This window comes from Ornithodoros turicata, chromosome 10, assembly GCF_037126465.1.
Source record: "Ornithodoros turicata isolate Travis chromosome 10, ASM3712646v1, whole genome shotgun sequence".
Lineage (NCBI taxonomy): Eukaryota > Metazoa > Arthropoda > Arachnida > Ixodida > Argasidae > Ornithodoros > Ornithodoros turicata.
The window spans coordinates 21,709,726-21,726,210 of NC_088210.1; the positions used below are offsets into that span (position 1 = coordinate 21,709,726).

Here is a 16,485-nt window from a genome sequence, read left to right on the forward strand (position 1 = left end):
CGTTGGCCGCGTAATCTACACTCTGAATGGAAATGCCATGAGAGTTCTTAAAATGCATTATCGCGAGGCAGTACACTTCCTTCATGCTGTTTTTCAAAGTCTTCCAAGCCTCTCACTCTCTCTCTCTCTCTATCTGTTTTTTTTTTCTATTTCTCTCTTTTTTTCAGTTCTGACCACGACCATTCTGCCCCCGCATCAAATTCTTTTCTGTCACAAAAAAGGGATATAAAAGGAAATAAAGCAAGAACAGTAAAGGTAGTAAACAGTAAAAAGGTACTAACATAAAGCGACCACGTCAGGACCACCTCGGCGTTTTTATTTACTTATTTTATTTTTTAAAGTTTTCTTTCTGCCGCGAGTGGTTTATTTCTATCGCTAGTCGCCATCATTTGAACTCGTTTAAAATGCTCGGCACGTTCGGCTGGATTTGAATATGTCTTTGTACCCCGTGTGTCCGCCGCCGACAGCTCCACCCATCGGGCCGCTTCGAAGCAGGTCTAGACGAATGGCCCGGTGGGTTGTCTCTGTGGGTGAGAATGTAAGAGGTGGAGGAAAATGTGTGGCTGGACGTGTGTTGGAGATATGATAAGAGGATGGCGAGATAAGGGGGGTGCTCGCCTAAGAGAGTGGTTTTCCTGCGCTGTTCGCAGGTTGGTGGACTAGTTTCTCTGCTTTTGCAGTCTGTTCGTGTTGGGAAGTATATACAGTGTGACCTTTTCCAATTTGACCTATGTAAGGAATGAGCCGCGAACGCGGCGTCGGTGCCCGGACAGGCGCACGCGAACGTTTCCTCGATTCTGTGCTGTGTATCGACAGATAATCCTCTCGTAGGACGAGGCTTGAACGAAGCGGAAGAGAAACTATGGAAATGTACGAGAGAAAGAAAAAAAAAAGACGTAAATGTGCTGTTTATCGTTATTTTTTTTTTTTTTTACTGGGGTAACAGTATCATATGTAACAAAAGCGAATAGATAGATAATCCCAGCACCGGCTGTGCTGTCTGTTTTTTTTTTTTTTTCCTGTGTTTTCCACCAGACGAGTGTCGGCACAGTTCCCTTGAAGTCTGCCCAGGACGCATACTAAGCTCCGTGTCTCCCCCCTCCTTGCTGCTGTCCTCTCTCTTCATCTGTCCACGTCTGTACGCCGCTCATAACCCCAGTTGCTTCGCGGCGCTAAAACACACACACAGAAAGAGAACAGATAGCCAAAGCAAGCACCAAGTGTACCCAGCATATAGGAAGCGATTGGGAGGACCTCGATATTGCCGGATGCGAAATTCCCGGTTTCGAAATCTCCGATCGCGAAATTCACGTTCTGGAAACAAAGAAAATCAAAGAGAATCCTCGATTGCTTCGTGAGATGATAGGCTGTGCTTTTAAACTCGGCATCACGATTTAACCACTCAAATTCATGGGTGGTCGACGTCTGTCACGGTCGTTTTAGCGAACGAAAGCCACATTTCAGCCGCCGTATTAGGCTTAGCAGGGCGGACACGACGGACCAGCGTGTTGGTTAGTTTATTATTAGGTGAGTCCAAGTTCGATGTTTGCATTTATATTACTATTTGCATTTATATTTTATATTTATATATTTTGCATTTATATTACATAAAAATGCAAACATCGAACTTGGACTCACCTAATAATAAACTCAACACACGACATCTTTTAGTGACACTCGGCAGAAAGTGCACTAACGATATAGTGAGTTCCCCAAACTCACTTCACTTCCCTTCGGCTGACAAAGTGTGTAGCCTCGACGGCAGGCTTTGTGGCATAGGTAAAAATATTGAGAAAAAGCGAGGGGTCCCGACACCACAATATTTTTAAACGAGTGTTTTCAACAGCTTGTTTATTTTATTTAAGTACAGTACGAGATGATGCCAAAAAAACATGTCATATTACTCTCGTTAACAGCCTATGACAACTTCGCGGTCTCGGCGATCCGGCGGCAGCCATTTTTGTTGTGGAACATGTTTGAGGCCAATTTGTTTAATGTTGGAAGAAGATTAACAGGAGGTGTTTCTAAATTAAAGAAAAACATTTTGAGGAAGGTATTGTGGAGCGCGCCTAAAAATGTTGCCGCCGTTTATTCTTGTCTATCGTAATTGCCATCACTGTCATAAGTGACACTTACTTCAGCCGTGTACCAAGCACGTAGTGAAAGTGACATTCGCTGGTTGGAGTGTACTACACGAAAATGACACTAAATCATCCCGTGTGACAGGGGTATTAGTCTAAATTTGCCGTTGGGCAGTTTCCCGCGCCCGACTGTGCATTTTATAGTCAGATAACATTTATATACAGTAGGTTATTTTGCAACTGGGATTTCGATCACCTTATTTCGAGGTGCACCCCATGTGTACGTGATATATGCACTACCGATGTTCATACTAAAGCAGCACTTATTTTCTGCCTTACGCCTTTTCAGAACTATTCGAATGTATTCGGTTTCGAGGATGCATTCCTTCGATCCGATGTTCGAATACAGAATTCCACGTTCGATTCTGAAATTCGAGTTGAACTCACAGCTATTCGCTTCGGTATTTGAAAAAACTCGAATATTTCCGCAGCCCCAATAGCCACAAAACATTTCTACGACTACGAGTGTTTATACTTATGTGTTATAATAATAGTGTTGATAGACGTTCAATAACTGTCCTCAAACATGTAGCTTTTTGTTGTTGTTGTTAGCCAGTTTTCGACCTCGAATCTTGCTCTCTTATTGTATACGTGTTATACTGTTATGTTACACGTATAATAAGGGGCTCATTTTTTCATTCCCCGCATCACCACCAGCAATGGGGTAGAGTATTGCCCCTGGCGATGAAACTCTCCATTCATCATCTCACAATAAAGGTGTTGTTGTTGTTATTTTACACGCTGCTCCAGACGTAGACTAAATAAATACCGTTTATTCTTTCCTTTTATTTTGCCTCTCATGTGGACCGTCACGGCACAGTCGGCCGTTGGGACGACTCCATCGACCTCTCCTCGTTTGAACCTCCTCAGCCCCAACATTTAAATGAAGAGTGACCCAGACGGGTTAACACGCTTTCAAACTCTCCCGGCTTCTCTAAATAGCAGCACAGGTTGCACGTACTTTGGCTATGTCGATTTTCTCCCTAACGAGCTGGCCATCAGCCGAACAAACCTTCATTAGACGCAGTGTTGCTCGGACCCAATGTTCACCCGCTAATTTTGACTGCTAGTCTATAAAGGCCCCGCTGTTGAGTGTGTGCGACGGTCAAATGGCTCTGAACACAGGCGGCCCCATACACGCAACGAAAAAAAAAAGGACTAAATTGGGGAGTAATTATACAGCTTCTGGTCCGCTATGTTGCAATTACTCCCCGTTTTAGTCCCTTGACACTGACATTTACTCCCCAACACTGCAAATAGTCTCTAAAGTTCCCAGAAGCTTCCGGGCACTTAGTCCCAAAAAGAACCAATGCTTATATAGATTTTACGAAGATGCGCGCGCCACCAAGCGCGGCGCAAAGCATCATGGGAACTTTGAGAGACACTGCTCCGTCGTCTGCTTCGGTTATGGTTTACCTAGCCTAGGTTTACCCCCCCCCCCCCCGGGGCTGACGCTGCTGCTGCGCACACCGGGAATGTTGTTGTTCTTCTTCTACCTCAGCCTCTGGTCGTCCCGTAATGCTTCAAGGTGCTCTAAGTTCCCATGAGCCCTTGCGTGCCATAGGTGCCACGATGATGCCAATATATATACAGGTGGCGCTAATTCTTGTATACATTTCTTAGAGCACATTTGCAAGACAAACATCAAGAAATACATGAAGTTACAATGCACGAGGCGATGGGTGAATAATTATCAAAGTCCTTTTTGTGACATAAGATTACGTACTTCGTGTAATATGCATAGAACAAACTCAACAGTGACTGCATGGACGCCCCATGACCAGCAGGTAATGTGATTGCACGACTTGAGTTCAGCTAAAGCATGTAAAGGGGACCAGTGTCCCCTAGAAAGTACTGAGGAATGAGGACAGTGCCCGACGGCGCTGGGAAATATTGGGAAGGCAGTTGTCCGTCGACTATATCTTCAGCACACAACTGCATTCGCAGGTATACTCTTAAAAATGAACTCCACCGCATAGCACGCTCCTAGCCAACCATCATCTCGAATGATATGGTTATCTTCCATGATTTGTTGAAAACGGAAGGCGTACGCCTTTTTTGTGACACTTATGCTGTTCGTAATTGTCACAAAAAAGGCGTACGCCTCCAGGTTTCAACAAATCAGGGCAGATAACGGTGTCATTCGAGATTACGGTTGGCTAGGAGCGTGCTATGCGGCGAAGTTCATTTCTAAGAGTGTAGAGTACATGCAAAGTGCCCTAGTCAAGTAGCACAGTGTCAAACGACAATCTTCTGTTGTTGTTTTGCTCCTTCTTCTTCTTCTTCTTCTTCTTTTTTCGGCACTACTAATCGTAAGGATATTCCAGGACACGATTATCTGAACATAAACTGCTCAACAAGTACGGACATAGTCATCGTACGTTATAGCTGTGCATTATATCGTACGCAATCATCGATCGTCTACCGGCTCCTCTTTTGTTTCCAAGCTAGCCTTCCTAACGATGCAACGATGTACGGATGGCACAGGTGCGAATTATTCTACGTTTTCTACGCAGAGTACGCTGTCTTGCTGACTGGCCGTGGCATGTCCCCAACCCTTCCCTCCTTGGGTGCAGCTGCTGGATACCTGACTTTCATCAAGCGCGATCTGCATTTTAGCATCCGATACGACAAGTGAGATTTATTTTCTGCCTCTTTTTAGAGGGATTACGAGTGTCATTGCCCGTTCTTTTCTTGACTCTCGTCCGCCATCGTGTTGTGATGGATGTGTTGTGTCTTTTTGTTTGATGGTAATGAAGCTATCTCTGCCACGGTACATTCGTACAGCGTGAACACGCAAGACCATTCCGTTGCGTACACGGTAGTATCAACTTATCATGGTGTAACTGGTAGCATCTCGGACGGGAAATCGAAGGGTGCGGGTTCGAATCCCGTTACTGATGCCTTTTCATCTAATGGCATTATCTAATAAAAAAAAAAGGAAGCCCGTGATTAGGTGCGTTTACGTGAACTGGACAAAAGCTGGTGGAGCTGGTTTATCTCAGCAAATCCTCTCCTATCAGGCCGTGTCAACCAATCTTCTAGGGAGGGGTGATGTGAGGAGGTGCGATAAGACAACTCGACCCGTTCCTATCGTGTTCATGTAACCGCGGCTAGTGGTCAGCTGAACTGTGCTTCTGCCTTACGTAGAGAGCGTCAGCATGCCTTTAGCAACGTTGGAGAAGTCAGCACTAGGCCGCGTAGTGTGTGTGTGTTGTGAAAGAGATAAGTGAATTAAAGACCTTCGTCTCGAACGAACAAGCATTAGCTGATTTATTCCTGCCGAGCATGACGTAACCGTGACGTAACGACACGCGCCGCTTAACGCAGATCCTTTCTTCCAAGGGTGAACTCATTGCGAGATAGTTTCTAGAAAAAAAAATCGGGTTTCCGCTAACGTCGTGAAGGCCTGATTCAATTATAAATCAGGGTTTAAAAAAAAAGTTTCTAATTCTAGGTCAAATTTCCCGTTCTGCTAATGTTCAATTATGGAGGTTGTTCGCCACGTCGATAACGCATTAGAGATCCATTGGAAGCGCCTTAATCGATTTAGAAAGCCGCCAGTAATTACTTTCAAAGTCGATCCCGCGAGTGCAAACTTCACTTTGCTAGGGCGGCGCGATTATTCTAAATGAGTGTCCGGTGACGACCGTCTTGGGGAAAGCCTTGCTTCCCGCGCTGTGCGGAGAAAATTTCCGCCGTTGAAAGATGTCGCACCGACAGGTGTCACGTTCATAATCGAAGCTATTACGGAAATGTGGTCGACGCTCGTGGGTTCAGTATACGTGCACAGATCCGACGCGGACATGTTTTCGGAACGTAGATTCTTTTCAAATGTAGCTTCCATTAAGGGACTATGAAATGTCTTCAGCACCTCCGTATGCATCTCTAATGTATTCCTAGGCGCTAATGTATTCACCTATGATTTGACGTTGGTGAGAATGATCGATATTGGATATAGGGCGACTGTTGCGGTCCCTACCGTTGCCGGCGGGACGGCGAAACTAGATGTGACGTCGGAAGCAGGTAACCTTACTGACTTACGCAATGGCTTGGAGCGAGCGAATAATGCGAGTGACGCCAGGCTGCTTCCAGTGCACCCTTAAAAATGAACTTCACCTCATAGCACGCTCCTAACCAACCATAATCTCAAATGATGTCGTTATCTGCCCTGATTGGTTGAAAACGGGAGGAGTACGTCTTTTTGTGACACTTATGGTGTTCATAGTTGTCATAAAAAGGCGTGCGCCTTCCATTTTCAAAGAATCAGGACAGATAACGATATCATTCGATATTATGGTTGGCTAGGAGCGTGTTATGCGGTGAAGTTCATTTCTAATAATGTGGGTGTGTCGAGCAGAAGCTTGTGTTTTGCGCGTGGACGGCGGCAATGGGGAATGCCACACTCTAGAACAGAACTTCACCACATAGCACGGTGAAGGCCAACGCATTGCACAGAACGTTTATACAGATACTTTTTTATACAGAACAGATACGTTTATCACTGCCGATTTGTGGGAAGCGTGGGTCATACTTCTTTTTTTTGTAACGATTAACATAACTGCATAAGTGTCACAAAAAGGCGTACGTCTCTCGTTTTTTAACCAATCAGTGGGCAGAACGATGTCATTCGGGATGGTGGTTGACTAAGAGCGTGCTACACTCTTAAAAATGAGCTTCACCGCATAGCACGCTCCTAGCCAACTATCACCTCGGATGACATCGTTCGTTCCCTGATTTGTTTAAAACGGGAGGCGTACGCCTTTTTGTGCACTTATGCATTTCATAGTTGTCACAAAAATGACGCACACCGACGCTCTTAAAAATGAACATCACCGCATAGCACGCTCCTACACTCTTATAAATGAACTTCACCGCATAGCATGCTCCTAGCCAACCATCAACTCGAATGATATTGCTATGTGCCCTGATTTTTTCAAAACGGTAGGCGTACGCCTTGTTTGTGACACTTATGCTGTTCATAATTTCACAAAAATGGCGTACGCCCCACGTTTTCAACAAATCAGGGCAGATAACGATATCATTCGAGATAATGGTTGGCTAAGAGCCTGCTATGCGGTGAAATTCATTTTTAAGAGTGTATGTGGTGAATTTGTGCTGTTATAGTGGGTCGTGTTTGTTTCTTCCCTTGTTCTACGAGCCTGCTATGGCAATCAGAAACAGAGGTTATTGCGTCAGACTTTTTTTGAAGAGCCACAAATGAGCGTGCAAGTGATAAAGCCCCATAGACCGCACTAAATATTTACGACGTGTTCAGTGCTACCGCCGTAATGAAGCAATTCTGTGGGGCTGTCTTCACCTCGACGGAGCGTGTCGTGTTGGAAAGCATGGTGCACAACTGAAGTGGAGGAGCCATTGTGCCGTCCTGTGCTGAGCTATAACTGCGTACGTAATTTATGTAAAAGGGGATACTTTCATTTTTAATTGATAAATGGCTGGCGGTCAATTTTTACGTTGCTTTCGCAGAAAAAAAAGTAGTATTTCGTGCATAAAGGGAAGCAAAACCAGCATGATTAAAAGCGCTAAAACCCCAGTTCCGGAGAGCTAAAATAACAAACACACAGGAATGCAAACAACAAACAAAAAAACAAGCAAACAACAACAACTTTGTGAGATGATGAATGGGGAGTCTTATCGTAAGGGGCGATGCTCTACCCCACTGCTAGGGGTGATGTGGGGTATGAAATAATGAGCCCCTTCACAACAAGGATCGAAGTCCCATGCTGTCCAAAAAAGTTAAGAAGAAGAGCTTTGAGGGCAGAAAAAAAAACAAAGCAAAACAAGTTCGTCCGTTGCGACATCCAGTTCTTATCTATACACTCAAACACTGAACTTCACCGCATAAGCATGTTCTGCGCCAACCATTGCCACGAATGATAGCGCTATCGCTTGTGATTCAAGGAGAGAGGGAGGCGCGTGCGCCTTTTTGTGTCAATTATCATGTATCCAAATTGACACAAAAAGGTGTACGCCCCGGTCTCTCTTCGAATTAGGAGCGGTAACCCCCATCATTCCTGGCAGTGGTTGGCGCACAGCGTGCTATACGGTGAAGTTTAGTTTTTAGGGTGTAGCGGGTTTCGAGTGAATAGACCGCGTTATATCATTTTCTTGTTATTTACTTTCTTCTTTAACTTTGACGTTGACGTTTAACGGCGTTGTGTCTTCGTAATAAGCTCACTCCCCGAAGTGACCTTTTCTTTTACTTTTTCCTTTTCATTTTCCTTCTCTCTCTTTCTCTTCTTTTTTTTTTTTTTTTTTTCTTTCGCTCCCTCTTGTGACAGAAGATACGGTACCCTGAAGTTCCAATGAATTAGATATTTCGAGTAGTGCAGGATATTTAGCGTGGGGGGAGAAACCTGGTCGATCATTTTGCTTTTTTATGTAAATTCGCGGCAATATTTTATGGGCGTTCCGACTTCCATTTTAATGCAACTCAATGGAGAAGACAGAGCTCTCGCTTTGTTCTTTCGCTGGTTCCCGTAATGCATTCCCTTACCTTCAGGCGACCCCCTGCACCATCATCGTAAACTTCAGGAGGGTACGAGAAAATCGCCTCTTTCGAGCTCCGTTTTTTTCCCGAAAAGGCCGTCTTGACATTTCTTGATATTTTCTCTAAACACAATTCATTGACTGACTGATTGATTGATTGGTAAACAGTTCAGCTATTGCGCTCTCACAATACTATAGTTTCTCTATAGTTTCACAGGTTTCTTTTCCGTGGAATTTGTCTTTCCGGTTGTTTGCATTTTCGTTCTGCCTTCGCTGTTTGATGTACACTCTAAAAACAGAACTTCACCGCATAGCGCGCTGTGCGCCAACCATTGCCACGAATGGTAGGGTTATCGCTTCTGATTCGAAGAGAGAGGGGGGCGTACACCTTTTTGTGTTAATTATCATATATCCAAATTGACACAAAAAGGCGTACCCCCCTCTCTAAAAGTACACTCTTAGAAACGAACTTCACCACATAGCACGCTCCTAGCCAACCATCATCCCGAATGACAACGTTCTCGCCCCTGATTTGCAGAAAACGGGAGGAGGAGCCTATTTTGTGCCATTATGCACGGCACCAAATAGGCTCCTCCTCCCGTTTTCAACAAATCTAGGGCGAGAATGTTGTCATTCGGGGTGATGGTTGGCTAGGAGCGTGCTATGTGGCGAAGTTCATTTTTAAGAGTGTAGGGTTTAAAAAATGTGGAAACGATTATAATTTGGTAAAATAATTATTAATCAGTAGTGATTAATAATGTATTTTCTTCCTTCTCTTCCTTCGCCTATCTTGTATCCATCCATCCTTCTCGTCTACAATTACGAATTAATTAAATTAAAAGTCACCAAAGTAAATTCAACGCACAAGGCCTATAGAAACGTCCCCAAAAGAGACGACTACCCACTCTTCCTTTCTTGTTCTCAAACGACGTAAAGTAATTTGCCGTCTTCCGCGCGGTGCACACCTGCAATAAAACACAATATACTACCAGTTTAGCTTCCGTGGTTTTCAAGGAATCAATCTGCGGCTGGCAGTCCGCTTCCTCTTGCCCGGTTATCGACGCCACCCGTGATCACAAGGTTGCTTGACTGCGAGGCTGCAACGGAATCGAATTAGCTTCTGTTGTGAGCCATCCCAGGGAATGAAGTCCTCTTTTTCCCCTTCGCTGGGGGCATGCATTGATAAGGGGGAGCACAGTTCGTTAGTCTCTGATTGGATTGGGGTCGTCTGGGCGCTGATTGCGATGACTGATTAACGGATTCCGTTCAGCTCCCCACCGGGGGAAGATGCCAGCCACCGAATAACCCCGGAATACGAGCGAACAATGTTTTTTTTTTTTCTCTCTCTCTCTCTTCTGTCAGGACATGTTTTCCCGGTTGCAGGTCATATGCCAGTGAAGAACATAATTGTATAAGATGTAAACACATTTGGATGTGCGTGTGTACAAGGAAAGTTCATTTCCTGGGAATCGAAGATACACGAACAAGGATTTATACACATAAGTAAAAACATCACTGAGGATGGCCGGTTTAAAAAAAGAAAACTATGGAGAACGACTGAGAATATAACATCTCGAATCACTGCAGTGCGACCCAGCCTTTAGCGCACAGTCTGCATTTCTTCAGCTTCTTCTGCTCGTGTACTCGAGATGCTTCAACCTCAACGGTTTCTTTTTGTTTTGTTTTTTGCACAAATTTCTTTAGCTAGACTGTGCTCATCTTTGCGTATTTATACCCGTACGCAATCCTTCACGGGACCGAGGCCTTCTCTTCAAAAATTTTCTTTCTCTATCATTCATGCGCGTGTTTTCGATGGCACCTCCGAAAATGTACTTGCTCCAACAGGCCCAACTTACCGTGCTGACGAGCAAATGAGAAACGTAAAGCCAAGTTCACTGTCTTACGTACTGTACTGTACTGTACAACACTGAAGGTTTCATAATGACGAACGTATATACTATACCGCGTTCCATGTGAGATTCTGCAGTCACTTCCTTGAAACGGTGCCCAGCTATCCACTGCTGATGAGGTCCTGATACATTTGGTGCCATAAACGTCATAAACAACGGATACGAGGTACAGGGGCGGTAGTAAACAAACAATCCGTGTAGATCCCCCTTTGCTATGTTACACGAAAGAGATTACCATTGTAGATGGCGGTTATTCGTTGACGCAGACGTACACTCTTAAAAACAGAGCTTCACCGCATAGCACGCTCCTAGCCAACCATCATCCCGAATGACATCGTTCTTTCCCCTGATTTGTTGAAAACGGGAGTCGTACGCCTTTTTTTGTCACACTTATGCAGGAATGTTAATTGTCACAAAAAGGCCTACGCCCGCCCACGCTTTCCACAAATCAAGAGTGATAGAGGTATCACTCTGTACAATGGTTGGCTTTCAGCGTGCTACGTGGTGAAGCTTTGTTTTAAGAGGGAGGTATCCTGGTTCGAATCCCGGTGCCGGCTGTGCTGTCTGGGGTTTTTCCTGTGTTTTCCTCAGACGCTTTCAGACATATGTCGGAACAGTTCCCCTAAGAAGTCGGCCCAGGATGCACATTCCACCAGGGCGTCAGTCGTGACGTTGCCCACCTCTGTGAGGCCGACAACGGCGAACCCTTTCACCACCACCTTTGTTTTAAGAGTGTATACTGCTTAGGCGTTGCCCTACTATTTGCTGGATATCCAGGACAGTTCTGTCCTGCGACTGTTGTACATAGAGTACATGGGGCATTGTTTAATCCCTGCCGCAGAGTAAGCTATTTAGTCCGTAGCGGAAGTCATCCCCATATCATCGTCATCATGTATTTCTCTCTCTCTCTCTCTTTAGTCCGCCTTCGTGCATGCTCATTTTCCCGCCTTTTTTTTTTCTCTGCAGCTTGCCAGCGGTGACGAATGTTTTGTTCACAAACGAGGATGGCTTGATAGTGCAAGAGCACGAAGTCGGTGTTCCCAACAGAGCTCTCTTCAACAACAGGACACAGGTATACTGACGTCTGCCTTGCAAGTTATCGAAAACGTGGACGGCCAATATTAAGGTCTCCTCTAACTAACCTCTAAGGTAACTGGAGCGGAAATAGTTGAGACAGTAAAGTACATCTTTTGCAGCAAGTATGTGGTGTATGGACGAAGGTGCCAAAGGTGTACCGCAGGCTGCTTCAGAAGGAGCGGCTGCACGTCGTACTGGCGACGGAGACGCAGCCGAACGGCGAAGTGGCTGGGAGGATATTGAAGTCTACCAGGTTGGAACCGGGTAAGTGGTCCTTCAAAAGATAATAACCCGCTTCGCTATTGCCTTATAAGAGCCCTCTTTTCTTGTGGGAGCGTGTGGCGCTGAATATAATAGCAATAAGAAGCTGCTGCTGTGATCCTTTGGCGCTGCCGACCAAAGGTCTCGTACATGCAGAATGTATGGAAGCTGCTACCACCTGTAGACTCCTGTTTGCGTTGCCGACGAACCTCGACTCTCTTATAGCTTACGTTGAACCTGATTTTCCAAAACGAATTCACCTGACGCGTCCACGTGCCTAACAGAACCAACGCGCACCAAGCGAGCTCTCCATGGACGTGCATCCCGTGAGCTGTGACGTCACCGAAGGTCAACGACACCAGCACCCTCACAAGAGCGAACGCAAGGGGAGCGGGAATCGAGAGAACAAAGGGAGACACCGCGAACTCAAGTCGCGATCAGTGTTAAACTGCACCTTGCATTCAAAAGGAAAAGACAGTGCGTACGTATGTGCACTTCATGCGGCCTGGTGCTCAGGCTGCTGGCTCTTCGCCTGCACGTTTAGACCATAAGAGGGTACATTATGTGACAACACATTGTTAAGATAACACGCTGTCAGGAGAACACCGTATAAAATCGCAATGCACACGTGTTGAAACTGCCAGCATGTATTCCCAGAATACACTGAGAAGTTACGTTCGATTTCTTGGTGTTTGCGGAAACATGTTACACACCCGACGAAGGGCACTAGCAACGCCGCGACTCTCAGGTGGAGTTTGTCCTTGACCGGGCAGTTTTAAGCTGCCTGTGGCCCTCCTGGCAGCTCTTTGAGGCCGCTACAAATAGCCCAGGAGGTCGGCGCCAAGAGACCGTCGGGAGCCCACCTGCACAACGGGCGCTCCCATCGCAGCGTGAACAACGATCGTTAGCGAGATTTGTGGCGGAATTAATACGTTTAGCGTCGAACGGCGCACTCCACTGCGCGCATAAATGTCCAGTCCGAAGCGCTGTTTGTCGTGTAGCGACGCGTAGCGGCTATGGCCGGCAAATAAACATCGTTCATGTCGCTTAGAACGGTTATTATGATTAAACGCACCACTGCAGTGAATGTGGGCTCACTGAGCTAAAGATCGTGGGTTTGTTCCCGACTCTTAAAACGGAACTTCACGGCATAACACGCTGAGGGTCAAATGATCGCGGACCGTACGCCTTTTTGTGACAGCATGCGGCACGTGCAGGATGTCGCCACGATCATAGGCTACCTTACGTGTAAATCTACTTCTTAGAATAGAATAGAAGTAGGAAAAAAAATTGGGAACTTAAATTGCACTGGTGCGACCAGCTGTTCCGTGACGCTTGATGAGTGTAAATCTACTTCAAGTATCTAGTTCTCGTATTGTGTGTATCGGAACGGAAAATATATTGGGGTTGTTTTGTGTTCCTTGGTACTTCCAGTGTTTTGAAGCAGGTCCAAGGTGTTTGCTGCTGTTTCTGGAGTAAACAGCAACAGTCTGAGCCAGAAATTTGAAGCAGGAATATCTTCTTTTCACCCGTTAGCAGGGTGTGCCAAAAAAGAAACGTGCTTTTTCTAAGAAATTACTGACAGCAACAACTTTATTTTGGTAATTATATAATTGGTGTGTCTCACCGCAAGAGCCGATACTGCATACCCCATCGGTACAGTATCGCGGTATCTTAGCGTTAGAAGTCCTGCGTTGTCCAAAAAGATTAGTAGCCCCTTTTAAGCGAGAACATTGGTGGGACTGGATTTGAAAACGGTGCAAGTAATCTCGTAATTTTTGAGAAGTTAGGCTCTAACAATTCCGTACAATAATACCTCCGTAGCTCCTCAAAGAGATGATAGTGCACGGTGTGACGTTGGGTCAGCATCACTTTCAATAAACTTACGTTACAAAGCATTTTCGGTGTTACAGCTTCAATATGATTTCTCTATAAGCGACTATTGTCCCCCTTCGTTAGCGAATTTGGATCGGAAATTCCCGTCCGTGTCACGTATGGTAGTAGGGAAGACCTGAAAGTGCGCAACGACGACATTTCCCTTTAGAAGCAAACGGGAACAAACGAAGGTTCTTATTTGAGTAACTCGGTCTCGATGTTTCTGACTCGTCAGGCTGTGGGGAGTGTATATATTTCCTCTTACCTATAGAGGATTAACCTGCTTTACAATAAAAAAAAAAAAAAAAAAAAACATGCGTTTTCTACGTTGACGTTTTTTTTTTTTTTTCGTGAGTGCGTGTGTTTGCATCGTAGAGAAAGAGACACGTTGAGGACATGCTTAAAAAAAAAACTGCCCTTTTCAAGCTTGGCTGCACGTAGAGCGCTGTTTTGTTCTGCGCTATCCACGGGAGTCTTTTGTCGCGAGAGGTGTCTTGACAATGGACGTGCTGATGTAAGCACCGCGCGTAAAATCCGCTGTCTCCTGGGTCGTCTCAGTCTGGAGTTGTTGTTGTTGCCTGCCTTCCTGTCAGAGAACACGACGCTATGCCCAGGCTTCCCTTCTTCTTTTTTTTTTTTTTTTGTCTCTCTGTCTTTCTCTTCTATTACCATGGAGCGGTTTTGCAACGATGCTTTTAAAACCGCACGGTTCTTTTCTTGTGTCTCGCGTTTTCTTGTGACCCCAAAATTTTAGAGGGATACTAAAGCGCAAAACTTTCGCGATAAAGTGCATAAGTGTTTAAAGAAAAACTGCTGAAGCGTCACAAGGAGGAGCACGCCTCTTGTTTTCAACAAATCGGGCTTAATCGTTTCGCACGTTCAACTTAACGGCACGAGACAGCTGAACGAGTCGTTCAGGCTAACGAAACAAGCAACTTTATCGATGCTTTGCTGCGGTCACAATCTGCTCTCCTCGTTAAGCTTCTTCTCTGTGATTATTGTGCACGTCGCGAGCGCTCACGTGTTGTGATGTCATCGCCCTGAGCCAAGAGCAGGCTGGCAGCGAGCCTGCATTTTCCCCGACCAATAGGACTGTTTCATTTGTTCCGATAGCTCGCATTCTCGTGCTCTCATACATGCTCCTTGCGTTCCAATGTTCGTTCCCATGCTCGTTCATCATCTTTCTTTCCGTCTCAATATATGGCTCGCTAGTCGTGTGAAAATAATGAACAAACAAGTACTTCACTGTAAGGATAATCGTCGAGCAATACGGAAAAAAAATTTAAATCATTTTCCTGCCCTGACGATGGTGTCGGGTGAGAATGGCCTTAAGTATGATACGAGAACTAGTGTGTGCGGATCTCTAGGGCACATGGGAGTCCGAGACCAGAAAGGGAAGTCGTAGTGGTATCAGAAGTATCAAAAGAAGAAAGAGGAGGAGGCTGCCCGTTCTCCTCAACTTGTACACTTATGTCATTAACTTTACGTATTTTTTTCCCTTCAAGCACGCACAGCCTTACTGTCAAGCTTCATAAACAGTAGACTTAAGATAAATTCGCAGTGCAACATTTTTCTAGTGAGCTTGAACAGAACGTTTATGAATTGTTTTAATTCCGTGTTAGCATCGCGAAGCAAGAGAACGTTATGGAACTATTCAAGACAGTCGACCTCAGGAAATGTACAGAATCATTTGCTGTTCACGTTCATTACAACATCAACACTATGTCCGCACTGTACTATTAAAGACAACAATTCGAACACTACTATATGCATCCATTTCGCCTTTGTTGTTCATCACAACACTCGTAGCTATCAAGACGGAGTGAAGTAATCGGTCACAAGTCTTCACAAACGGCGCGGAGAGCGTTTCTTGGCGGACGGAAGAACTTTACAAAATCTGTCTCGTCCAGTTGAAAGGCATCCTGACGCCATCACGTCCATGGGGCACAGTTAGCTGCTTCTGTGATCGCCCAAGCGAAGAATCCTTCCGCCATCTTTCTTTGGCAGCTTCAACGTCAGCGAGTCGTTAGGAATAACGAAACGAAGAAACTTATCGACGCTCTGCTGTGGCACAATCTCTGCTCCTCGTTTAGCCTCTTCGTTGAGGCCATCGTGCTCGTTGCGAGCCCGTACGTGTTGTGATGTTGTTTGGATAGCTCGCATGGTTTGTCTGTGGTTTGTCTATGGCTTGTCGTTGTCACTTCTTCGTCTTCTTTCTCGTCTTCATCTGCATCTTCCCGAGAATATCTCCCAGCCCTCATGTAACCACTGGTGTAAATACGATGGAAGGGGGAGCATGTCTTTTTTACACAGTCGTGGAGCACTACATGTTCGTTTCTGCAGAAATTCCGTTTTTGCAAATCTCCAAACGAAGATGTTTCACATTCTAACGAGTGGGTAGACCCACTCGTTAGGTAAACGATCTCATTCGATCGTAACTGGACCGAGAGATTACGCCCCTGGCACTTTAACGAAAAGATCGCGTCGTACACCACGTGCTCGAGCTCCCGAGCGCCTCGCGCTTCGTTAGATCATGAGCCATGTAGGCGATGAAGCCCGTGAGCACGTGAACACATACGTTAGGCTGACGACGCCGTCGGTCGTTACGCGAGCATGAGATTACGCCTGTGTCCGGTTAACGAGAAAAGCGCGTCACGTGAAACGTGTCACGTGTTCGTGTTAACGAGAGCTCCGCCCCTCGTTGGCTTGCG

General features: G+C 45.6%; 1 protein-coding gene across 1 annotated transcript in view; it reads left to right on the forward strand.

The window, feature by feature from the left end:
- The window catches only part of LOC135371013 (dorsal-ventral patterning protein Sog-like), a 129,364-nt gene that overhangs the window by 85,598 nt on the left and 27,281 nt on the right, over positions 1 to 16,485 (forward strand). The window contains exons 5-7 of the mRNA XM_064604983.1: positions 4,658 to 4,775; positions 11,528 to 11,633; positions 11,758 to 11,902. Of these exons, the coding sequence (XP_064461053.1) occupies positions 4,658 to 4,775; positions 11,528 to 11,633; positions 11,758 to 11,902 (369 nt within the window). The remainder of the gene's footprint in view (positions 1 to 4,657; positions 4,776 to 11,527; positions 11,634 to 11,757; positions 11,903 to 16,485) is intronic.